At 31.8% G+C, this 26,962-nt stretch overlaps 2 protein-coding genes and 1 pseudogene across 2 annotated transcripts in view; 2 read left to right on the forward strand and 1 right to left on the reverse strand.

Moving 5' to 3' along the window:
• Positions 1-178: 178 nt before the first annotated feature.
• On the forward strand, positions 179-11,987 carry LOC134262265 (uncharacterized). Its single transcript, XM_062744635.1, has 5 exons — positions 179-253; positions 9,885-10,052; positions 10,650-10,801; positions 11,076-11,132; positions 11,910-11,987. The coding sequence occupies exons 1-5, from the start codon at positions 226-228 to the stop codon at positions 11,985-11,987; spliced, it is 483 nt and encodes a 160-aa protein (XP_062600619.1). The 5' UTR covers positions 179-225.
• Positions 11,988-12,621: 634 nt separating this feature from the next.
• LOC134262262 (uncharacterized) overlaps positions 12,622-26,962 on the forward strand; it is a 37,978-nt gene continuing 23,637 nt past the window's right edge. The window contains exon 1 of the mRNA XM_062744633.1: positions 12,622-12,678. The gene's annotated coding sequence lies outside the window, so the exon portion shown is untranslated. The remainder of the gene's footprint in view (positions 12,679-26,962) is intronic.
• Positions 13,563-21,727, reverse strand: LOC134262259 (uncharacterized; annotated as a pseudogene).

Here is a 26,962-nt window from a genome sequence, read left to right on the forward strand (position 1 = left end):
GTCTCTCTACCTGGCACATTGAATCCCTGACAGTAGGTATTAGGGGTATGCAATTTCTGATTGGGTGATAGACTAAGAAGACATCTTGAATTAGATGCTTTTGTAATTTCTGATTGGTTATTTTTGTTGCAGATGAATAGTATATTTAAGAAAAAAATACAGTGTCATCTTTAATTCAGATTGCCTTGAGTGAAGAGATCCTAAGTATAGAACGCAGCAGACAACATGCCACGCCGTCGTCTTGGACCATTACGTAAGTAATATTTTTATATTTGTAGTTAGGCCAAAAGAAAAAATACTTGTTTCGTGTCCCCTGGCCAAAAAATAGGGTACACCTGTAGGTAGACAGGGAAAAAAAACTATTTTCAAAACTCAATGAATCCAGAAGGCTGATATAGCATATATAATAACAAAAATAAACTGTATGTTAACATTTTACAAAGCAAGTTTGTTCATAAAGATTTATAAAGTAAAGCCACCAAAGGTATCCTGTACACTTGTGATGTTAGTATTAGTTCTGTTGGCCGACTTTTGTATTTCAGAAAAATAGCCCCCAAAGAATGAAAATGTAAAAAAAAAAAATTTTTAGGGTCGGAGGGTAAAATGTAGGGTAGGTCAGGTGACAAGAAACGAGAGTAAATTTTATTTTGGACTTATTCAAGGATGCATGATAATTTGAGTTATCATAGTTAAGCTATCTTTTCAAAACCTTCATCATGTTCATATGCAGTACATGTCAAAACTGGAAAAAAGGAGACAATAGCAAATACATAATAAAACTATTATTCTTAAACATTTGTTAAACCAAAAGTTTGTAATGATGCATGTACCTACAATTTGATTGAAAGTAGTGTTAGAAAAATTTCGTATGACAGTGTTACTTGAGAGCTAATGTAATGTTAAGATGTCTGTCTACCTGTCTGTGTGTCTATCTGTAAATATTTTTAAAATGCTACCTCTACAGCATGTACAGTTTGGGTCTGATTTTATATACACATTATCTTGGGATACAAGTAGTCTACCAATATAAAAAAAAAGTAATTCCTGAATATCTTTTTATTTTGATGAAAAGTGTTGCCGTGGTGCCTAAAAATAGAATTTTCTGTACCATCTTTAACATAATACTTCTTATAATTTTATTCTAATTTCAATAAACAAATGAAAAATAAAAGGAACAGGGGTGAATAATCAATTTCTTACTGTTGCATAAGTTAACGAAGACCAACTTTAAGCATAAACATATCCAGGTTATTTCACTCCACTTGTACACCCCACCCCCTTACTTGCCCCCGCCCCCCTCGAGTGGATTTGTCTCGATTGGTTTTGTTAAGAAATCATTTGATCAGCAATAGAAATGTAAATTAACTGTTAATAGGCACTTTGATTAATTCAATTGTATGTTGCTGAATTAAATTTTAATTACTCTTTCTGATTTAAAGACTGTTAGTCAGATCATGCAGATGGTGGAATGTTTTTGTTAAATATCATAAACATATGAGAAAAACAATTTTACCTTTGTTTGAAATTAAAAATAAACTACGTTTAATTGTTTCATTTTTTCCCCAACAATTTCCTTTTATTTTCCTGAAATTTTGAATAAATATTTACTTTAATTATCAAAAACATAATGGTTTAGAAATGGTAGATATTATATTGTTTAATTTGTAAACAAAAGACACATGTATGCAAGAAAACAAACACTATTGAAAGAACTTAGCAAACTGCATAAATCCACACATGCATAAAATTGACACCTTTAATATTAATTGGGGCAAAACCACTCAGTGCGAACACACTCAGGGCAAACATGTAATGGAGGGCCAACTAATAGTACTTAGACAGATATCTCAGATGTTCTCTGCTCGCAGCTAGGTTAAGGGCGCCCATAGGAAATATGCTTTAAAATATTCTGAGAAAATCAATATAATTTTGATATCTTTTTTATTAGCATGATTAGCATGAGTTTAAATTGGATGGGAATTGTACTAATGCATATGTTTGTATGGGGTCTCAACAAAGTGTGGCCAAAGCGACTTTACCTACATCATCTGTACGTCACATGACATTGTTAAAATTAGAATAAAATATGTACAGATACAAAGACTGTAAAAGTTCAACAATATATGGATAATTTTTCACCAGGAAATTGATTGTGTTTTCTTTAAGACAAATTTCTTAACCCGAAAAGTGCTGGGAGCAACTTCCCCATGCACGGGAATTGTATAAAATGTAGCCGTCTCTTTAAAAACTTTGTGGATTTACACAATACGCATTGAAATAATGTAAAATTACAGCAAAAAGCAGCAGCGCACAACTTGCTCCCAACTTTTCAAAATAGTACAGACAATAGCTACATGTGTACAAAATATCATAATATATAGTTAAGGGAATATCATTGAACTTCTGAGATTTTCTAGGAGGGGGGTGTGTGCATGTGATTGTAGTACATTTGTGTATAAAAGGGCATGACTGCGGCTCTTTAAGACCTATTCGTTATTAATTTAATAAGACTGAATATTAATTAATGCATTAAAAAATATGACTTGATTTTAGATCACGCTTATGAAGTTTTAAATTTCACATTTACAAGATACCAGATAAGGTGCGTATTTACAGAAATACACATTGAATTTTACAAAATACGCATTGAAAATTAAAATAGGGCGAACATTTACGCATTAGCGATTGTAGATACGCATTACACCACGAAAGTACTGCGTACAACAGGTTGAAGAATACAGGTACGACTTACTTAATGATATGGATTAAGGTTAACTCAGTGTTTTATTTTTCTATAAACAAAGTACAGATGTAAAAGCCTTTTAGTGACTATGAATATTCTTGTAATGGTAACGACGATCTCCATTTTGAGGGGAAGAATCAAAGACTTAGATTAAAATCATTTTTAATAAATAGAAAGACTAATATATGCAATAGGCATTTCTATTATGGGTTCATACATGTAGCTTTTTTTATTTCTCTCAACTTGCTGTATTAACGAAGATTCTTTTCTCACGGTGTACTCATGATATGATGTCTTAAATGAAGGAAAAGTTGTTGTGGCATTCCAGTTTCCACCTTAATGTAAAAGTGTATGAAAAAGAAAATTATTATTTATTCACTGAGATTCATTTGTGTAGTTTCACCGTGACGTCATAATTGATTTCCCAAAGCTCTGCATATATAGACTTAACCCTCTCTTGGCAGTCCTTAACCTAGCTGCGCTCAATGACACCTCAGATAGTAATGTTTGGCAGGTTGGCCACCGATTATTGACAAGTTGGCCCATATAAAAGTCACTTTAAAAATTAGGTCTATAAGCAAAATTTTCTGATAAAATCTTAATCCTTTTTCAGGATTGATACTTAAGCATTTGTTTTATGATGAATATTATGTAATATTATGTTATAGTCTTTATGTCTGTCCATCCATTTGTCTGTCTGTTAGCTTAATTTTTTGCGATTTACCTCACTTTTCTGAATTTACTTTTAGCTCAGTTTCAATGAAACCATTCAATATATTTTTAGGTCACCTGAGTAAACTCAGGTGACCTATTGCTATCTGTTTTCGTCCGTCGTCGTCCGTCGTGCGTTAACATTTAAACATTTTCAGCTTCTTCTCTGAAACCGCTGAACCAGTTTCAACCAATTTTGGCATATAGCATCTATGGGTGAAGGGGAACAAAAATTGTGAATTTCGTGGTCCCTGCCCCCCCCTGGGGCCTGTGGGGCTGCTCCTAGGTATTAAATTAATTAACTAAGTACATAGTTATAATTAGCAAGAGTGCCTCTACCAAAATTGTGAAATTCATGGCCCCATGGTCAGAGGTTATGGTGTTACGGCGGGGCCCTATTGATTACATAGTGAAAATGCATTAATTCTTTGAAAATCTTCTCTGCTTCTGGATATCAAATAAACTAACTAGTACATAGTTAAAATGAGCAAGAATGCCTCTTTAAAAGTTGTGAATTTTATGGCCCCAGGGTCGGGGGTTCTGGTGTTAGGGTGGGGCTCTATTGATTATATAGTGAGAATGCATTATTCTTTGAAAATCTTCTTCTCTGCTTCTTGGTATTAAATAAACTAACTAAGTATATATTTATAATGTGCAAGAGTACCTAAACAAAATTAGTGAATTTCATGGCCCCTGTGTCAGGGGTGTTGTCATTTGGTGTAGGGGGGGATCTATTGATTACAGAGTGAAAATACATTAAATCCTTGATAATCTTTTCCTTTGCTCCAGGGTATTATGTCAGTGATCTAAGTGTATATATTTATGATGAAAAAAGGTGCACGTAGCAAATGGTTTATTTCATGCCCCCTGAGTCAGAGGTATCGGGGGGGGGGGTGTAAATAATTTATTTCTGAAAAAAAATTATTGCCTTAAAATCTGCTCTTTGGTACTAATCAACAATTTATGATGAAATAAAATTATGATAAAATTTCCAACATTTTGACATCTTGTGGCCCCAGGGTCAGTTGGTTCATCCTCAGGTAGTGTAGATTCAAGTTTGTACAAACCATGACCCCTTGGGATTGGGGGGGGGGGGCAAAATGGCTGATCAAAGTTCTACACAGGACTAGATAGGGAAATCTCTTTAAAAATCTTCTAAAGTATTTCAAAGCCATGATTAGTATAATATAATATAATCTAATTATTGCATATTACACCCATATGGGTCAAGCAATACAAAAAAGAAACAAAATCAATGAGAACAATGAATTATATATACAATATCCATATAGAAATTTATTCCCTTAATGTTACACCGATGTGGACCTTTTAGTTCTCAATTCTAATGATTGTTTTATAAAAGTGCAAACAGCCGGTATAACTTCAAGTTTTGGTCTTAGTATATATTCAAGTTTCTGAGTAGGTGATTTGAGGTAGAATGAAGAACAATTATCTAACATAGCTTTTATAATTAGATTCCTTGCTTGTATATTCAAGCTACACTGTAGAAAAAAATGTGATTCATCATCAACAGTATTGATCTACATGAAGAACATAATCTTTGTTCTCGAGGTATTTTTGTATGTCTACATGTACCAGTTTCTATCATTAGGCAGTGGTCACTTGTTCGAAATTTAGTTAGCACTTGTCTATTCTTAAAACTATTTTCAAGCATAAGATACTCTTCCATATCGACATTGTGTTTTATTTTACTGTACAAGTATAGTTTTGAATTTTCTGTAAATTTAGATATTTTTTCCATAGTTTTTTCTTTATAATTACAGTACCCGCATCGTTATTCTTTACAAATCTATCGTGTCCTATCGTGCGTGTATCCTATCGTATCGTGCGTGTATCCTATCGTATCGTGCGTGTGTCCTATCGTATCCTATCGTATCGTGTTTTCCGTTTATCGTGTTTGCGTTTATCGTGTAGATCGTTTATCAGGTTCTATCGTGTATCGTGTTTTGCGTTTATCGTGTATATTCGGAAACCCTTGCTTTTTATCTTTACTACAAGAAGAAACTACCCAGGCATTCCGAGTTTTTTTTCGTTTTGTTAACTAAAATAAGATTATTTTAACCAAGAAAGAGAAAAGATAGTTTAATTCCTTAGTTTTTCATCATTAAAAGAAATATTGAAGCGTGGAATGAAAAGAATAAATATATAAATAACATAATTAATAAATTAAACAATTAATAATAAATTAAATCAAGAAAATAATCGTATCATAGACAAGCAGAGAATCAAAATTAATTTTTGAAAATGAAATAATCGATTCCCTGGTTTTTTTTTTTTATTATTCATGGAATTGAGTCACTAGACGATGGTTTTCGGTAAGTCACGGAAAATTTTAATAATAATTAGCAGAGGATTTATATGTATCTTTTTTAAACACAATATTCATTTTCCCCCTATCAATCGTCTGGTTATATTAGGAATGTGTTTTCGCCTCTGATCTGCATGTACATGCATGCACAATTATTTAAAATATTGATTTAAAAAAAATGATAACAAAGCATTTAAGACAATGATCCAAATAATTTTAACACAGATTTTCTCCGTATAGGTACATTCTTTTATACTTATTTTTATCATTATCTAATTAGTTAAATTTCTTGATATGTCTAAATTAAAAAAAAAAATTATATCAAAATATAAAATGTAATGCATGAAAATGCTCTACCCAATTCATCACACCATGCCTGGCAGTTACTATAGAATAGAAGTTTTACATTAATTTTATCTGGCATTTGATAATCTAAAAATAATAAACAGGAAAAAACATTATGACTTTGAACAGCTTACCTTTTCGGCGTGGAAATAAACCAAAATATAATGTATGTCAATATAATATAATGTCAAATCGAAGAGCTTTCCCTACCATAAAGCTGACACGTATGTGTACCTATCTAATCACCACACGGCCTTTCTGTGCGGTCAACACCCCTTCCCCTTCTCCCCTAGCCCCCTAAATGACACCTCGGCCCGTGTGTGTTCACCGTCAACCTTGTGTCAAACAGTATCTATTTTCGTGAACTACATGTACACTCATAATTGATTTTTTTTTTCTAAATCAATTAAATAATTGTACAATTTATGGATTTAAAAAATCATTTCCTTACTTGAATTTAAATAAAAAATCTTATAAATTAATTTAATGAAACAAAGTCACTTAACTCAATCCGCTGATTTATTTTATCTGTACGATGTTTCCATAACTTTATGTAAATGTCTTTTAATGAAATTAAAAAAAAAATACTGCACGTATGGTACATGAACTTTCGGATCATCGGTTTTTCTAACGGATCACCGGGTTTTCATCGGGTTAAAGACAGAATTAATTCTAGGAAACAATTTCTTTGATCGTAGAAAAGATTAAAATAATTATAACATTTTAAACTATGAAAATTTGCTCGCATTACACCCAATAAATTTATAGTATTAACCGATTTCATTTCATACGTATATATCTTTATTTAAAAAATCAATATTATTTTTGGCTACATGTATTTGGTTGAAATTGGTTACGGACTTTCAACACCCCGCCCTTCGAATACGCCATATATGAGATTTCCGGGTAAGTCCAAAATAATTTTCAGGGTTTAATAATTCATTAGAAACAGCAATGATTTATAATTATTTAGTCGCATTTCACCCTTTTAATAATTTTGTTTCTCAATTTTTGTTTTCTATTGTAAAGAAAAAAAAGTCATTCAATGTTTGTTAATTAATACGAGGTTTCAAGTATCTGATGTATAAACGTTTTCATGAACATGAGTTAGAGCTTAGCGAAAACGTACATGTGCAGTTGTAGCAGATTCAAATTCTGTTGATACAGTTTAAAGTATTTATGCAGAGCCCCATTATATTAACAATTATTAAGATTTCTACTCAGGAAATTAATTTTCTTGAACTATATAGTTCTTTAAAGCTAATTTCCTTGGACCTGTCTTTCGGCCGGTCTTCTACATGTATTTGTTCCCTAAGATTTTAATATTTAATTGCGATTTTTGGATACACCGCAGATTGTAAGCTTTAGACATTAAATACAAATATTTAATTTATTGCGTAAATTTCTTCCGTGAAATAATTTAGTATTTGTAGATGAATTTATTAGGTACAAATGTATATTTTTTAAAATAAATAATACATCTATTTAAAGAGTTTCATAAATTTATAATAGTACCCGTAATAAACAGCACACAAGTATGTAAGGGATTTTTTTTGCAAGAATTAGATGTATGTTAAAATATCCATAATTAAAGAAGTCATTGTTCCACCTTAAGATGAGAATTTCAACATTTACACAAATAATTGTAAATCCACACCCTTGAGCAGAAATTAAAAAAAAAACTACAGTTTTCATTTCAAAATAATCCCTTTAATCATAGTCAAAAAATATATATAAAGACACAACTTTTGTAAAATTACCAGTGATTTCAATTTTTATTATTATAATAATTAAATGTACTTTATAATTTAGATTTGAAGCTTTGCAAGTACTTAAATTGAAATATTGTAGTAACTAAACAAAATAATCTTTTCGTCTTGTTAGAAAACGTTCCGCATTTTGAAACAATCCTATCAGGTTTTGCGTTTATCCTATCAGGAAGATCGTTTATCAGGTCTATCGTGTTTTGCGTTTATCGTGTTTTGCGTGTATCGTGTTTTGCGTTTATCGTGTTTTGCGTTTATCCTATCGTGCGTGTATCCTATCGTGCGTGTATCCTGTCCTATCGTGCGTGTATCCTATCGTATCGTGCGTGTATCCTATCGTATCGTGCGTGTATCCTATCGTATCGTGTATCCTGTAAAGAATAACGATGCGGTTACTGTATCTAGTACAATTTTCTTCAACTTCATTTTAACTGAATTTCTAATTTTGTCAAATTTTCAAATCTTTTTTGTTGTAGTCATTGCTATTTCAATTATTTTCTTCAGATATAGACATTGCAAGGGTATGCCAGGAGTAAAATCCTTCTTCATGTATAGATATATTAATATTATATGATTCTTTAATCAAGAGGTTTACATGTTTAGCCGTACAAAGAACATCACGACTTGAGTATTAGTGATATTTATGTGGAATCATCCTCGGGTAGTGTAGATTCTAGTTTGTTTAAATCATAACCCCCAGGGATAGGGTGGGCCACTATGGGGGATGCAAGTTTTACATTAAAATGTATATTACAAAAATCTTCTCAAGAATAGCAAAGCCATTATTAGTAATACTAGTATTTATATGGAAGCATTTTCTGGTAGTGTAGAATCAAATTAGTTCAAGTCATAACCACCAAGGGTCACTTAGGGTAGGGCCATGCCCCTGCGAGGTGAAATTCATAATTTCAGGAACTTTTATGAGTAATTTTGTTAGTAAATCAATTTTCTAAATTTCTAATCATTAAAAATCGCTAGATTTGAACTTTTTGAAAAAATAAAAGTGAGGATTTAGAAATTTTGACAAGTATATTACATAGACGTTTTATTGATATTAAAAACTGGAAGTTCTTTTAGCCTTAGATACCAATGTTTATTAGCAGTAATGTATGGTGTTTTTAAAGATAAGAAACACGTTATACACCTTGCATTATAAAATGATCAAAGAAATAAGAGAAACTAAAGTACTGAGTAAGTATAATTAATACATGTATAAAATTTTCCTCAAAAGCCTGGATACTTACGATTTTTATTCCTAAAATGTATTAGTTGATCAATTTTCAATTATGAAAAAATATACTGTTGGTAGTTTTATTCGCATTTCCTGAAAATTTATTTGAGATATACTGATTTTTATACGCCCGTCTTAAGACAAGACGTATTATGTTTCTAGGCTTCTTGTCCGTCCGTCTGTCTGTTAGTTTTTTCATTTCTGGCTCATAACTTTAATACTATTAGGCCTACGATTATCAAACTTTGTCATCTGATGTGTTCTTGGGTAGAAGGTGTGTCGCGCACAAAAAGTAGGTCGCTCTGACCTTTTATTAAGAAGTTATAGCCAAATATGGAAAAATTCTTTCCAGCCCATAACTAGAAAACTATAAGACTTACACTCATCAAATTTGGCCAGTTTATGCATCTTAGGTAGAAGGTGTGTCGCGACCAATTTCAAGGTCACTGTGACCTTTAATTTAAGTGAAATTTAAAAAAAAATGTGTCTTTTTACTATTCATTTAAGCATCCCAAATAATTTAAGAGTATTGCATATTGCACTAATTTTGTTGAAACTATTTTTCCTGCTCAAGTGTTAATTAAAAGTAAAACAAGTAAGTTGTAAATAATACAGAGGAATAACAATATAGATTTCCTTGGACTTGGAAGGGAATGATCTTTACTGTACATTAGGGGCAATGCTAATATATTTTTAAAATTAAAGATCATGATTATTGAATCAGAGTTCAGTTTTTCAATTTTTTCCATTGATTTTCAGCACAAACCAAAACACCTAAATGGGCTCTAGTTCTGTTCGACTGGGATGGATGTACAGCTGTCGTTGAAACAAAGCGGTTTGATAATCAGCAGAATTTACAGACTGGCTGTCAGACGAATTTGTCCTTTGAGGGGAGAATACACCTGGTGGAGATTCTCACTCTGACAGGTATGCATATGTAGCAATAAGGCCATAGTAAAAATATTCCTAGATTCTCATCCCCGTTCGCCCCAATTTTTACCCCCACCTCAATTTTTTTTATTTCTGTTGTTCTTCGTCTTTATTCAGATCGGAATCAATATTCAACTACTATTCTATTTTCATTTTAAATCCTACGAATATCCGCATGATTATGACGACTGAAAAATGGTAATTGCTGTAATACCTATGTAACAAGGGTCATTGGTTGTGAAAGATGGGTGATGATGTGAAGTAAGAGATATATGACTTCTACTTTTATTTGAGTATTATATAGATAAATTTACACGGGTCTACCAGGTCAATAAAAAATCTGCAAAATTGAAAAAAATATTTTAAAAAGCCACCCGCTCGTCTCGATTGTTTTTTAAAATTGGATAAGAATCTTGGAATTTATTTAATTTGGCCTAAATTGAATTTCAAACAGCCTTAATTTTAGTTTGGTTTATGATTCACTTGATCAGCAGATGGAGCAAAGAAGAGCAAGAATTCTCACTAAATGCGAAAAGAAACACATTGGTACAATGCATAATTAGTAACATGTTTTAACTTTGATTTTTATCACAGACTCCGAACCTCAAGTGTACAACAGAGACAAGGAATGGGGTAGAGGAGTCAGGGCACATGCCATCTCAGCCACGAGGGATGCAAGAGAGATGTGTCGAAAAGAAAAGTATGGTGGCTTTCTGGATATCAAGGAGGATAGCGAGAGTGAAGAGGTATAAAACTTATTTGTATTGTTATTTTTTTTTAATTCTTGTACTGAAAAAATCTTGCATAGGTCATTTGTTTTATGTCCAGAAAACTCCTGAACTTAACTTCAGAGAGTATATGTTCTTGTTCTATGATATGAGTATGACTGTAATTTAACCCAACCATATTTGGATTTGTAAAGAATTTTTAAGCAATGAAAGAGTACTGGTATTTTTTTTAATGATAAATCATGTAAATACATGTATAAATTAGAAATCATAAGTTGTTTTTTTTTTGCAGGATGAAGCTGAGATTTTTGTAAGGAAGACAAAACAGCCAAAGAAGCAGCCTAGAGTGGTATGTACACATTTTCGATTTATTTTTAAAAAGAAGCTTTAAAATTTAAGTAAGTAAAATAATTCATGTGATATTTTTATGTCTCAAGACTGACAAAAAGGTGACAATTAAATTCAAAACTGTAGAATACTAGTTGTTTTTTTTTAATCAAACATTTTAAAAATTTATTTCAATTAAATATACAGTAAAACTCATTTAGAATGAACAGAGATAAAGCAAATTCACCTTGTTCACGGATATAGCGAAGTTTTTCAGGGTCCCCAGAAAATTTTTTATCAATTCTTTGTAAAATTTTATGGTTATAATGAACTCTGATATAGCGAATTTACAGGTATGTATTGCGAACTGATTTTGAGTTTAAAAAGAACGTAACTTACATCTTTATTAACGAATTTTCAAAGATCGCAAAATTTGATATTTTGAACTAATTAATTTTCATTATGTGTTTTATATAAAATTCAATTCATAATAAAACCTAACTTATTCAAAGTATGTTTTGTGAATATTGCTTCCCTAATTTATTTGGTAGAAATTCTTGAAGGAAAAAGTGGATATTGTAAATTTGCTATTTTATATAGTGATACAAATTCATTATACAGATATAACAAGTCATGGATATAGCGAATTAAATTGACAAGTCCCCGGGTCTTTATTACAACCGAGTTTTACTGTAATAAGGATAAATTAAACTAGGCAGTCAGACCATAGTCAAACAGTCTTCATTTTTTATTCATTTATTTATTCATTTATTATTATTATTTATTTTTTGCTTCTTAGGTACTTTCAAGGTTGTCGACACCAGTTCCAACAAAAGACAAAGGAACCACTGTTCAAGAGGTAATCTTGTCTACTTAGAATAAAATCTTCACATTTGAACCTCTTTTGCAATGAACTTCCCCAAATGACCTTGGGTCAAGGTCATGACACACCCTTGGGTCATGGGCAATGAAAAGCAAATGTGATTTCTCTAAGGAAATTTAATTGATAGTGTAATTATAAAGGTATGGCATATTAGTTTTGGGTTCATACTAGAAAATATTAGACCAAAAATCATCAAACTAAATCATTCTACATATAAAGATGACTGCTTCCTTTAATTAAGTGAATTAAAAATATGGCCCAACATAAATTGGTCTGTTCATTATCTCAGTAAAAATTGCACACATTCAACTCAATTTGACTTATAAATTTGTCATATAAATAAGCCAGTCATGCATGTGTTTGACCATGGTCCAATGATATAGTTCTCCCTCTTTAACTTAAAAAAAGAATATTTTTAGAATTGCATATGTTGGTTTTTTTTCTCAACCAAAAAACGCAGGTCAGATTTTAATCATTATTTCTGACAGTTATCCCTCTTGTTCTGAACTTGGAACAATTTGAATGTTCAATTCCACCTCCAAAAAATCAAATTTTAATTTTAGTACTAGTTATTTGTTTTTGTCAAAAGAAGAAATGCTCATGTAATTCCTTTTTTTAATAAAAAACTGGACCTGAAGAAAGAAGCTCATCTGATAAAGAGGAACATTACCCTATAGATATAGAGGTAGGCATTTCTGTATATCTTTAATATTCTTTATTAGAGTTAGGGGTTGGGGATGAACATTAAGTTTAATCCACTGTCATAGTAAGGTATATAGGAATAAACATGTCCATCTGTCTGTCTAGCTGTTAGTATAGCTGTTTGTGCAAATGTTTCCAGTCAATATCTTTCATAAAAATTAACATTAGAATCTACTACTTGACACTATGATTGATCATGACCTAAGGGGGTGTCGATACATTTGTGCAAGTTCTCACTTTAGCAAGTTCAAGTTCATTGAAAGAAGTTTATGAATATTTCATCTTAAATCTACATGTACTTCTTCACACAAACATAGCTCATAAGTCATATGCAACACTGCTTGAAAAAATAGCTTTACAAAATAAGTAAATGTATTGTAAATTTAATATTTACATTTACTTTAATCAGCTTTACTGTTTAACGTCAAAGTTGGTAAAGGTCATCTTTACATCAACTTTACTTGGCCTTAAAGGTGATGTAATGTCCCACATTGAATTAACTTTACTGCAAAGTAAAGTAAAGATTTAAGCAACTTTAATTGTCCTTAAATAAGAAGTTTAATTTCTTTAATTTAATAATTAGAAATCCTAAATATTAACTTTACTTGCAGTAAATTTAATCTTTGCTTCATGTAAAGTATGAATTTACAAAATTAAATCAATTAAAAGATATTCTTAAATATCTACTTTAATTGCAGTAAAGATAATGTTTACATACTGTAAATTTCATCTTTAAATAAATATTAAGTTTAATTTTTTTCCTAGTATAAAGGTAATTAAATCCAAGTAAATCTAAAACCATTGATTGAATAAAAAAGTGTTCAGAAAGTTTTATTAATAGTTTATTCAGAATACAACTTTGGGTAATACAGCTCATCAGTTTACAAAATAACAAATATGCTACATACATGTATAAATATAATACAATGACTCTTAATGAGTCTAAACTGGGGGATGAAACCCCAGGTCAAATGTTTATCAGTCCCACAGTTCCACTGATATTTCACAGAATACAATTTTAATACTTTTGGATTTAACTGTACATAATAATTCAATGTTATAATACAATTTGTACCTAATAGTTGGATTAAAATAAATGTTATTAAGTATAATTTTGCTTCAGGAAATTGTTGTTTACATCAAATCATGATACATTTGAAATTCAATACATTCGTAGAAAAACTTCTAATTAAATAACCAAGAGAATTTCTCATCAATGTCTGGCTTTTCCTGCTCTTTCACAGATCCCCTTGTTCTTTTCTGGAGAAGCCTCCTGCTTCTGGATGGACATATTTCTAAATACTTTTTATCCAGACTGTCTTTGATTGCCCTCCAGGCATCACTCTCCCACGAGTAAGGGTGCGATATGAATCCCTCGTCAGCCTCCTCATCACTGGACATCAGGTTGTGTGCTGATTTGGATTTTAATATCTCAGTTACCATTTTCTTCTTCTCTTCACCCCAGTTCTTTTTCTCAACAGCCTGCAGGCGACGTCTTGTTTTCTGTAATGAAGATAAAATGAATTTTAATCTAAATTGCAACAGTGACTTTATTTGTATTTTTATTCTGGAAATCCTCAGTGTGCCATCACAAAAGTCAAAATAAAATAGTATTATGCTTGCTCCCTTTTTTTCTTTAGGTAATAAAATTATGTATTCTCTCTATCTCCATAAACAAAAGGTAAATATTTTAGAAAATCTGCTTGAAGAGTAGACAATCAAATTACATTTTATCAAGTTAATTTCTGATAAGGGGTTTCAAAATACTTGCCTCTTTCTTTCTCTCGTATGTGGCTTGTCTCTGTTTGTGCAGGGTATCCTTGTTTTTGGATTTCCGGTTAGCAGCCTCCTTTTTGGATGTAAAGTATCTCTTTACAGCAACTGCAGAAATATAAATAAAAATGATTTTATAACATTTTTCTCACTGGTTACAAGATTTGTTACCAAATATAGGCAGTTACTTGAGTAAGAAAAACTAGTGTTAATAGTTTAATACCTAAATCAGAAAAGCTTATAAATTTTGTAAAAGATCACAAACAGTTCCAACTGATTTCATAGGAGGGTAACTTTAGAATTAAGATATTGTTTTAGGTGTTTTATTGGGATATGACATGAAGTCGATCATGTGAACAAATTCTATAACTCCCAAAGGATGTTATAGTACATTTGATCATGTCTACATTTCATTCCTTATAGAACTCTCAAAAATATATCTTATTTCTTATATTTATATTTTCATTTTTTTATTCATGTGACAAGGAAAAATAGGCACTATTTGGACTTTGTTAGGGAAATACAACATTAGTATCTATGACGTCATGTGATGTCACAATCATATGACCTTACCTTCTAAAACTTCATTAGCTACTTCAGGAGCAACTCCCTTTACGCTTTTCTTTATAAATTCAGTCATTTCACAATTCTCCTCGTCATAGAATCTGCAGAATATTTTTTAACATAATTTTACAAATAAAGGATGGTCATGGAAAGAAATTGTTACAACATATAGTAATCAGAACTCAATTTGCATTTATATATATATATATGTTTATGAACAATTTGCCATTATAATTAACCAGTTATTAAACCAACTTGAGTCTTTAAAATCTTCATTAATCTCATTATTTCTGCATGTGCATAATTTTTAAAACTGTTTAAGAGACACAAAGGAGTATCTCGGTCAAGTTTAGAAATTTAACAGATGTGATCATGAATTACACAGTTGCAATTATAAATAAAAAAAAACATCTAGTAATTACTCATCTGAATAATTTTGAGACAAGATTCTTATCGATCAGTACACATGGTAATAATTCTAAACTAACCTCTTCCTGTAGTCCCATTTTAATTCCATATCCTCCCCATTGGCAAAGTATTCCTTAACAGCAGTCTGCAAATTAAAAAATATATAAGTAGAATTTTTAGTGAGGATTTAATTTTAGCATTATTACCGAAGGTTCTGAGATCGCTAAAATTAAATATTGCTAAAAATAAACTGTCTTTAATTTGCAATAGCTTTAAAGTGAGCATTTTCAAATCACTACAATTACATCTCGCTAAAAATAAAATTTGTGTCTTGCTAAAATTTCCACTTATACGGTAATATGCTGAGTTTCAAATTTCCTTCTCTTGAAAGTTCATGTTCATGTGTACACAAAGATTCATAATTTGACATGTGTATAAAAATTCATATAACATGGTGGAATGGAAATGAAAATCCATACTTTCAGCTACGAGAAAAACAACTTAAAAGTCTAAAAAAAAAAAACCCTCACCCAAAAAATCTTACCACATTAAAAAAAAAAATGCCAACCTTGGGCCAAGTTAAAAAAAAATCTTTGTTTGCAGTTGCCAACCTAAAATTTTTAGGGTAAGTTGGTAGGTAGGTATGATTTTTTTTAAAAATAGTTTATATTTATAAAGTTTTTGTTGGATTAAAAATCAAAAAAAAAAATTCATAGGTTTACTTAATGTAATTAAATCTCTAATTCTTTAATGCCAATTATTGACAGAAGCAAGGAAAATTAAACATGTAAAACAAGTTTCATTATCCTTAAAATTTGAAACTTCCAAGAAAAATTCTTTTCAAATAATGGCTGGAAAAAGTTTGAGTTGGGGGCATTTTAGTGGATTGGTAGGCAACTGCAAACAAACCATTTTTTTTAAAGTTTCAAAAACACTCTGATCACTCATATAAAATGTTGCTTGAACCTTAATGGTTTTCCAAAAGAAATGTATTTTATAATCAAAATACAAACAATTATAGCATAGCTTGCGGGGCAAAATTGGACAAAAAAGATGCTTGAACGTTGCAGATTTATAAAGGAATAATAGACATTTAAGTCATCGAGTTATCTCTCTTATATATCAGAGTATCGATGAACCTTATATATTAATGAATCTTTAGTGAGCAGAGGAACAAGATATTAGAAGTGACTTACCCTGATTCTATTGGGAACACTGACTGGTGCTTGCACTTCTTCTCTTTTTCTTTCAAATTCCTGTGCTAGTCCTTTAATGTCCCTCTTAATGATCCCAATGTGGGCAAGAATTTCCCTTTGATTTTGAAGGATCTCTTTAAGCTGTCCTTGCAAACCTTTTCAATAAAAGCATAAATATTTCTTAATGCAAGAATGAGCATGATCTTTTTTTATTTTATCAGAAAATTTAAAGCAGCTCTCCATCCAGGATAATCACTTAATTTCTTAGAACATCATAGAGCTATCTTTGTAAAATACACTTTTTAAATAAATTCAAGGACTTCATATAAATATCAATTTGAAAGTGCCCGTCTTTTCATTTTTCATCTGATAAGAAGATGAATACATGTACTATCCTATAAATTGAAAATAAAAAACAAGAACCAAAACCAAAAAAAAAAAAAAAAATCACAATCAAACAATAAAACTGATGTCAGATAAAATGACAGCTGTAGGAAATTGACTTGCTTATAAGGCACTTTAAACTTTCACTTGTTGAAATTTACATTGATCATTACCAATTATCGAGAAAACACACCCAACTTTCAAAGAGATATCAGAGAGAAGACAGCTGCATGTAACTTACTTTTACTTTGTGTTTTGCTCGATGAAGGTGTTATCCTGCTTGTCTCCATGTTTAGTGGTTGTGTCCATGCTGGTTCCAGTCTTGAGGCTCCTTTATTCTGCTTAACAAACAAAAATTGAAAATTAAACTTACCCAAATATTTACATGTAATATGTATGAGTTTTACCATTATAAATACTGTATACAAGGTTAATTTTGCCCCTTGTAATTTTCCCCATTTCACACATGCAAACAATTTTGCCCCTTTTTAAATTTGCCCACTCCTAGTTTTGTTTAAGGAATTTTACTGTATTCTTTGATTTCGCCCAAATGAAAGTAGGGCTAAAGAGGCAAAAATAAAATGGGGGTAAATATATATCCTTGTAATACAGTATTAAGTCTGAATAAGGCCATAATAAAAAAAATTCTAGATTCTCATATGAATTTTTCGAAAAATCATGGTGGGCAGGGGGCTTTTATTTGATTTTTTTTCCATTTTGCAGATTTTTTTATTGACCTGGTCTATCAGTATTCAGGGTATTACCCAAAAAAAGTCATAGTAGAGATCCATTTATATCTTACTTCACACCATCACCAATCTTTCACAAGCAATGATCCTTGTTTAACAATTGTTCATGCAATTAACATCTATTCAGCTGTCAAAATCATGTTGACAGGTTCACTTGAGGACATTTATGTTATTGTCAGGACAGAGAGCCTAAATTAAATTTTCGTTTTATGTGTTTATTGTATTTATCAATAACATATATATCTAGAATCAATCAAGTGCATGACGTGTAAATAAATGGACTTAATTTTAATTTTCAAGTTGAAAAATTGAAAAGGCAAGGGTGAAAGAAATTGGGTCACTTGTCGGGAAAAAAAGGGAGCCCTGGTATTACCCAAAAAAAGTCATAGTAGAGATCCATTTATATCTTACTTCACACCATCACCAATCTTTCACAAGCAATGATCCTTGTTTAACAATTGTTCATGCAATATATATGTCAAAATATGCCGACTATAAAAAAAAAAAAAAATTATTAAGAAGAAAAATTAACTTAAAAAAAAAATCAGTTCTTAGCCTAATGGGCTTACAAAATTCCTAAAGGAAAACAAAGAGCTGTCATGGTTCCAAAATTTTTTGGGTCGGGTCTGTTCCAATTTTGTTAGGTTCGTTTTCGGGTTCTTCAGTTGGGGTATACAATGGAATAAAAGTTCATGATATAAATTATAATTATTCAAAAAAAAATTTTTTTTTCATTTAATCTAAGAAATAACGACATAATTACTAGTTTATAGTAGTTTTCTGACTAGAAAACAAATGTACCAAATTATTTAAATCACATTAAAATGGATCTCTTGTTTTAGACACCATTTTTATGTTAAAACTACTCTATTGTACAAATCGGAACCAAACCAAATTCCGGAAAAACAGAACCGAACCCGACCCGAATTAATTGTTTCGCGGTTCTGGGTCATTTAGGGTACCTGTGACAGCCCTAGAAAACATGAAGTACAAATCAAAGTAGGGAGGAACTGAAAGCTGTGCATACATGTATAAAGCCAATTTAAGTTTATTCTTTGTTTAGCCTCCGACCTAAATTTAAAAAGCTATCCTTCTTTCTGAAAAAAAAAAACACACAAACCAAATAGAGAACAATTTTTAAGTACAATTCTAGGTCTCTCGATCATCATCATTTGAGAATTCTTCTTGCTTTGATATTAATACGTAAACTGCTTGTCCATTGAAACAAAATAATAATTGGTACACCGACTTAAATAACAAATACCATATAGTATGCCAAATGCAAAACAATAAATTGAGGTTCAAAGTTTTGTATAAATTGCTGATTTTAATTTGTTTGTTTTAAATTACATAACCTCAAAACCAATCCATCTGCACGCGCAGATGCTAATGAAAGGAAAAAAATTAAATTGGCCTAAATTTACAAAGGAACTGGCCAACTGGGTATATAAAACAAGTGATATATATATATGTTAGAGTACTAATAAGAAAAGTCTTACCTTTCCACAGAGATTGTCATCATTTGCAGTTTCAATATCTGTTTCTATTTCTTGGATATCCTCTGACTGTCTCTCTAGTAATTGTCTTGAGTTATTAGCTCTTTGTTTTCTAGGAGATCTTCTTAGAGGTGTGCTTGTTCTTACATTCTGTGGAATTTGAACAATCATGTATCAGGGATGGGGTAAATGAAATAAGTAATTGTAATTTACTGTAAGTAAATACATTTTTTTTAGTTTACTTTCAATTAAAATAATTGAATGTTTTTAAATTAATACATTCCAAAAATGTCATGTCAAAATTCAACATTAACATTAGTCTGTTAATCGCAGACTAAATCATTTTGATTCGGACTAACAAAATCTGTGGCTAATTAGTCCAAACACAAAAAATTGGAAAAAATTAATAATTTACCGATGGTCCATTTTTGACAACTTTCACTGGAATTTAAACCATGTGTGTAATTTTAGCTTTCTTGCCTCTTGGAGGGAAGTTAAGTAATTCCGAGTCAATTCAGTACTTAAATTTAGAACTCGATCATTGGTATGAAACTAAACATTTTAGCAATCATGATTTTATCTAACAATGCATTTGAAAGTATCTAATAATACTAATTACATTTTCAAGTAATTGGCCCCAACTCTGGCATGTATATACTTAAAGGTATAATATCAACTTGCAACCAATAAAATTTATTTTGAAAAAAGAACAATGTTTGAAAAACACTTAACCCTCCCCCATCCCAAGAATTTGAATTTTCCTAAGTCCAAGGGGCATAACTGTCAAATTTTGTTTGCTTATTACATACTTTAAAGCTCTGCATTCAAATTCAGTCTAATTTTGTATTTGATTGATTTACTGAACAATGATTTTGAAGGATGATTGGGTCTGTACCTTAACAAACGATAATGGAACATCATCATCATCATCATCATCATCAGTTTCTTCATCAGATGTTTCCATTAATGTTCTCTGTGCCTTATTCAGTGATGACTTCTTTCTGGGTGATCGCCTCAGGGGTACTGGTGTTGTCGCAGATTTCTAAGTAATTAAGATAACCTTTTTAATTAATGAATAGTCAATACCCTAATTAAGATTAAATTCGCAAAGTCAAAATTTCTACAATCTACTTTCTTTTCTTTTTTAATACATAAATTCCTATGAGATGCAGGCTCCAGTGATTATAAAATAATGAATGAGACAATATTGTACCAATTATGCTACATTTCAGGGATTTTCCACTGCCCTGTGTAGGGCCGAATATGGGCCCCATTCCCAATTGCAAAATCACTCAATTTTTCGCAAAAATGAACAGTCTGTGTTCAAACTTTGAAAAACTCATGTAAAACAAGCAAGGTCAGATTTGAACTCTGAATGAAATGAACAAAATTTTTGGAAACTTGGCTAAATCTTTATGATAATTGATCTATTCTCTGAATTATAGTTCTGAATAATAAAGTAACAAATAAATTTTATTCATTATAAATGTTTATTTCTGAAAGACATCTTGCTATAAAAATTCCCCAAAAACTGTGAAATGTTGTTCAATTCCCAATGGTAAAGGGTCTGGGCCCCATTCAAAAATGGGGTGGAAAATCCCTGCATTTATAAGTTTAAAAAAATCACAATAAAACTATAGAGGTGTGACGTAACAATCCCTGACTCACCGAACTCTCTAAATATATGTATTTCACTGTAATACAACTCGGTTGACAATAGCTTTCTTGGCCAGTGGGGTGAAAAATTTCAATTTTACCCTCAATTACATGCAGGACTTAAATACAAGTAATATATTGACATTGACTTCAGGTGCAGTACAGTTGGGGGCAGATCAAGAGGTCGACTGTCCTCCCTTTCTATATTTATTTATTTTTATAATATTAAATAAACAAAATTTAATAACATGATTTTCATGAATTTTAGCACCTTTTGCTGTTGCAGCTCAGCATAGTCAAAATCTTCCAAAAGTTTTGATACCCCCTCTTGAGCTAACTTGTTTATTGTATTTTTTTTCTTCTGCTGGACAGTCAAATTTAGTTTTTAGTTCTTAGCTAAGATCTTCACAAACATAATGGTTTTGTTTGTGGATATTATATATGACTTATGGTATGAGAAATAAAATAGATTTAAAAAAAAAATACCTTAGTCAGAATGGACTCAGATTCAGCTTCACTTGCAGGAGACATCGGACGAATAATCCGCTTCTTTTTCTTTGGACGTCTGACTGGACTCTGACTCGGACCAGTCTCCATCCCGCTAACTTCCGTGACCGTTTCCTCCATTCGCAAGTTAAGACTTTCTTCGTCAGGTTCAGAATTGCTTACATCGTATTCCGACATCACTCCGCTGTTCTGGATTCACTTTGCTTGACCTGTGTGCTGGGCGAATTCAAACTTATCTGACTTTGTATGTGCGCCCTCAACTCTGATTGGTTCACAGCATCCTCCTCCATATTTGGGAGTACCAGGTAGGCATTCATCAATTGATTCGTATGATTTGCAATTTACAATTTATAAGAAGTATAGAATATAATATTCCAATAATAGGGCATGATTATAGAAAGTGTCCTAAGAAATCAATTTTCAATACGATACGAAACACAATAAATATAAACCTTGACAATGATTAACTTCTTTAAGTAATTACGAATACATCGATGCAACAATTACTGGTTTATTAGTGCATGGTCAGTTGGCGCAATCTTGATCTTGAGAACAAAGAGAAACTGACCATGATCTAAGAATTGAACATTAGATATTGAAGGCCAAGGCTCACTGTAAGTGTTCTTTAAGTTGAATATTAATAATTTTCATGGACAACTTTTGTAATTTTATCTTATTGCAAGTAATGAAAATGTAAATTATTTCATTAAGACTCGATCGTCGGACATGTAAAAAAAAAGCGCGATTTTTAACAGAACAAGTAAATGTTAACTTTCAACAGTTGAATGTCATTTTAAGTTTAGTCCTTTATATATGAATCATTTTCCGATATCATATGCGGCAGCATTGGTGCCTATTTAGTTGATCGCAGGCACGTAGTATCGGTTTTGAAGGCGGGGAAGGGGGGGATATTATTGCATCACTTGTGAAACTTGTGCCAAGAAAAACGGAAATTCTAAAAATTCGCAAATCCTTTTTGTTTGTGTAAATTTTCTTTATACATTACTATATAACATTTACTTAGATTATGCTGCAGCACAATTTTTTTTGTGTGTGTGGAGGGTGTGTGTGTGTGTGGAGGGGGGGGGGGCTAAGTAAAACAGCTAATGAATAGTAAATTCTACGTGCTGGGGTTGTTAGGGATAGCTATAGAACTAAAACTCCCCTAGTAGGACCAATGAAAGATATGTACCCCCTCCTCTTTAGTCTTAGATATCTTGATAGACCTCAGGTCTATGCTGCATATTTGCATGTCCATTGAATATTCTTTATGTGCCACCATGTTAATCCCCCCAGCAGTTAATTATGGCATGTATTCAGAAATGAGAGGCAGTATATTTTCAATTTTATACTTATCAACATTAAATGTTGCATATATGATTCAGGGGTTGAATCTACATGCATATTAATAATTGCATTTATTTCTTAATTCACTTATATTCCTTTGGAATAAGAATTTCAAGTGAAAACTGGAGGAGAAAAGAATTTGTTATTTATATTCATATTAAGCACTATAAAGTTTTCATCAATCATTATCTAGATGCACATTTCTTATGAACTGAGTGATGCTATGTATAGTAAAGACTCTGCTGGCCCAATTTTGTTTCAAAAAAAGAAAAAGAAAATGTAAATGTAGTTAAATTATGATGCTCCAAAACCAGGAATATTTGTAACTTGTATAATACATGTATGATAACAATGAGGGGTTTTGAAGAGGATATATATAAAATCAAATTAAGAGCTTCAGAGATTGACATATAAATAAATCATTGATAATTAATCATACTGGTATTTGGTTGACCATTATTTAAATTATTGTATACATTTTAATCCTTGTTAACAACCATATTATGTGGAAAGGGGCACTCAGGGTTAATTATTGAATACAATTATCAATTTGATAGTTTTAAGTTTATGTAAAATAGGGTGTTTGAACCATGAAACTATAACTTTTGATAAAGAGTGAAATATTTGATAATTTATGAAACAAGCCAAACAAAATGTAAATGCTGTATAATAAGATTAAGAAACAAAACATTTCAGGAAAAGTAATTAGTGCCTAGTTCTAGTAAATGGAATTCATATGATTAATGCATAGATAAGAAATATCCTACCCACTCAGTTAGCTGTGAAGATGAATTGTTTATGACCTGTTAATTGCATGTCATATTGAAAGAAAGCTTAACTTGCTGGCATGGTCACAGTATGAGGTCCCACAAAGTGTAAGACTTTTCTTTTAAAGCTTAGACATGCTATTTATACATAACAGCTAACAAGTCATCTGATGAAAGAATTCCACATATCATGCTGCTAAATGGTGGTTGTATAATTTACATACACTAAACATGTTCCTTAGCATCTGATTGTGGATAAACCCACCAGCATTTGATATATTTATAAGCATCTTTGCATTAGCATAATATTAACTAGTGCTAATTGTAACGGGAACCGTTACAGATGTTCCCCAAACGCTCCCCAACTCCTTTTTGGTGCCATATTCCCTGTAAGCTTCATTAAATAAGACAAACTCTGTGCATTTTTGACTTTAACAACGTTTTCTCAGCAGGATACCAATTATGTTCAAATTCTAGCATTGCACCCGTGCGCATGTGAATGCATGTGCGTTATGATCATATCATCTTGTCTACACTATCTACATATAAAATATATTAAAGCATTCAGTTCAAAAGTATGAAAAATCAATCTTTCAAACGTATTTTTCATTTCACTCGTTTCAAATGCACGCACGTGCGTGCACGTGCATGATGACCATACCTTCTTGTAGGAGTCCCCTATATCTATCTATATTCTAAATCCCATCCTGTTTGGTTGAAAAACAAGGGAGTTATAGCCATTTCAAGTATAAGCCAATCAGATTGCAGCACACGTGCATGCGCGTGATTTCATGATTTTTTTCTACATCATATTGTAGTATATACTAATGCATGACTACCTTTTAAATTTCAAAGCATTTTGTCAAAAAACAAAGGAGATATAGCCATTTAAAGTTTCAGCCAATCAGATTGCAGCACGCGGGCATGCGCATGTTTTCATGAAAATTCTTATATATCACGCTGTAGATCTTCATAATGTAGGTCTATGTTCAAAATTTCAAAGGATTGTGACAAGAAACAAGAGAGATATTGAGACTTTAGTTTCAGCCAATCAGAACGAAGTGCACGTGCATGCGCGTGAGATCTTACTTTTTTGACCATGTCATTTTGTCTATCCTTCTAATATATACTTATAATATGAATTTCAAAGCATTTCATCCAATATTTAAATAGTTACGTCTGTATCAATTATATTGGATATTTCTCGTGTTGCACGTGAAGCTCTTGCAAGCACATGTGCATGCACATGCTTTCATGATAAATCTTATATTACAGGCTGTAGATCTCCCTAATGTATGACTATGTTCAAAATTTCAAATGATTTTATCAAAAAACAAAAAAGATATTGAGACTTTAGTTTCAGCCAATCAAAGCGAAGTGCACGTGCATGCGCGTGCGATCTTGCTATTTTGACCATGTCATCTTGTGCACACTACTAATATATCCTTACATTATAAGTTTCAAAACATTTCGTCACAAAATAGAAAAGTTACGGTTATATCAATTATATATTGGTCATTTTAAGATTTGCACGTGCGCGCTCTTGCAAGCACGTGCGCGCAAAATGACCTTGATTCCGCAAATCTACATTACATGCCTACTTACCCTAAAAAGGTTTCACCTAAGTCGGATGTGTAGTTTACAAAATCACTCGCGGAAAAGATTTTCCCAGGAAGAAAAATAATAACTAGTGCTAATTGTAACGGGGACCGTTACAGATGTTCCCCAAACGCTCCCCAAATCCCTTTTAAAGTCTTCTTCCCTGAAAGCGTAATTAAATAAGACAAACTTTATGCATTTGAGACTTTAACAACGTTTACCAGAAGTGTGCCATGTTCATTAAAATTTTATCACTGCACACTTGCGCATTGAATGTATGTGCGTAATGACCATATCATATTGTCTAAACAATCTATATATTTTAATATGCTAAATATTAAAGTATTTAATCCAAAAGTATGAAAGAAAAAACACTCATTCAAGTGCATTTTTGATTTTACCCAATTCACGTGCACGCACGTGCATACATGAGCATGGTGACCATACCTTCTTGTAGAAGTCCATTACATCTATCTATGTGTCAAATCCCATCCTATTTGGTTGAAAACCAAGGGAGTTATAGCTGTTTAAAGTTTCAGCCAATCAGATTGCAGCGCACATACACGCACGTGTATGTATGTGTAGGGTGACCATACCTTCTTGTAGAAGTCCATTATATATATATCTATGTTCTAAATCCCAACCTGTTTGGTTGAAAACGAAGGGAGTTATGGCTGATTAAAGTTTCAGCCAATCAGATTGCAGCATTCGTACACGCACGTGCATGTTGACCATACCCTCTTGTAGAAGTCCATTATATATATCTATGTTCCAAATCCCATCCTGTTTGGTTGAAAACCAAGGGAGTTATAGCTATTTAAAATGTCAGCCAATCAGATTGCAGCGCACGTGCATGCACGTGTTTTCATGATAATTGCTATATATCATTTTGTAGGATATCCTAATGCATGGCAATGATCAAAATTTCAAAGGATTTCGTCAAAAAACAAGAAAGATATTGAGACTTTAGTTTTAGCCAATCAGAGCGTAGCGCACGTGCATGCGCGTGAGTTCTTGCCATATTGACCACATCATCTTGTTTACACTACTAATATATCCTTACATTATGAGTTTCATAACGTTTCATCAAAAAATAGAAAAGTTACGGCAATATACATTATATTGGTCATTTCACATGTTGCACGTGCGCGCTCTTGCAAGCACGTGCGCGCAAAATGACCTTCGTTCCGCAAATCTACATAACATGTCTACTGACCCTAAAAACATTTCACCTTAGTTGGATGTGTAGTTTACGAGATCATTCGTGGACAAAAAAGTGCCCAGGAAGAAGAAAAATAATAATAACTAGATGCGATCTCGTTGCGAGCAACGAGTAGGTCTTCCGTCCGAATTTTCGATAAGATGAGATATGACTTTGACTATGATCTTTGATAAAACATCATGGAATCATGCCTTTTCTCTTTTGATTAAATCCTTTTGATTTAGATAATATCATCAATGCGTACTTAATTTGCACATTAATTCTTTTCTTTTTTCTACTTTGAGAAACAACCAAAACCAATTAAAGAAGACTTGTAAGGAGACCTTGGATTATGAATGTAGTTTGACACAGAATTGCAACGAACCTACGACGTGACAATCCAAGTATCCCTACACATTTTATTGCTCCTTATGTTACTTTCGTTCAAGCAAACGCTCGGCTGCCTCTGTTAACTGCTATTGCGAAATGTCGGAATTTACAAAGACCGCCGCCATTTCGTTCCCGCTTCAGATTTTTGAAAGTTAATATCTCGAGTTTGAATTTATAAATTTACAAACGAATTATATATTCAGCCTAATAAGAAATGTTTCTATCAACTA

Source organism: Saccostrea cucullata, unplaced genomic scaffold (assembly GCF_032062105.1).
Source record: "Saccostrea cucullata isolate Sc308-1 unplaced genomic scaffold, CSIRO_AGI_Scuc_v1 ctg528, whole genome shotgun sequence".
In the NCBI taxonomy this organism is placed as follows: Eukaryota; Metazoa; Mollusca; class Bivalvia; order Ostreida; family Ostreidae; genus Saccostrea; species Saccostrea cuccullata.

Bases quoted from the DNA above. Each gene is read 5' to 3' on its own strand.
- LOC134262265 (XM_062744635.1), top strand. From the start codon at position 226: ATGCCACGCCGTCGTCTTGGACCATTAC. The intron at 254-9,884 runs GTAAGTAATATT...ATTGATTTTCAG, and splicing joins CCGTCGTCTTGGACCATTAC to CACAAACCAAAACACCTAAA. The intron at 10,053-10,649 runs GTATGCATATGT...TTTTTATCACAG, and splicing joins GGAGATTCTCACTCTGACAG to ACTCCGAACCTCAAGTGTAC.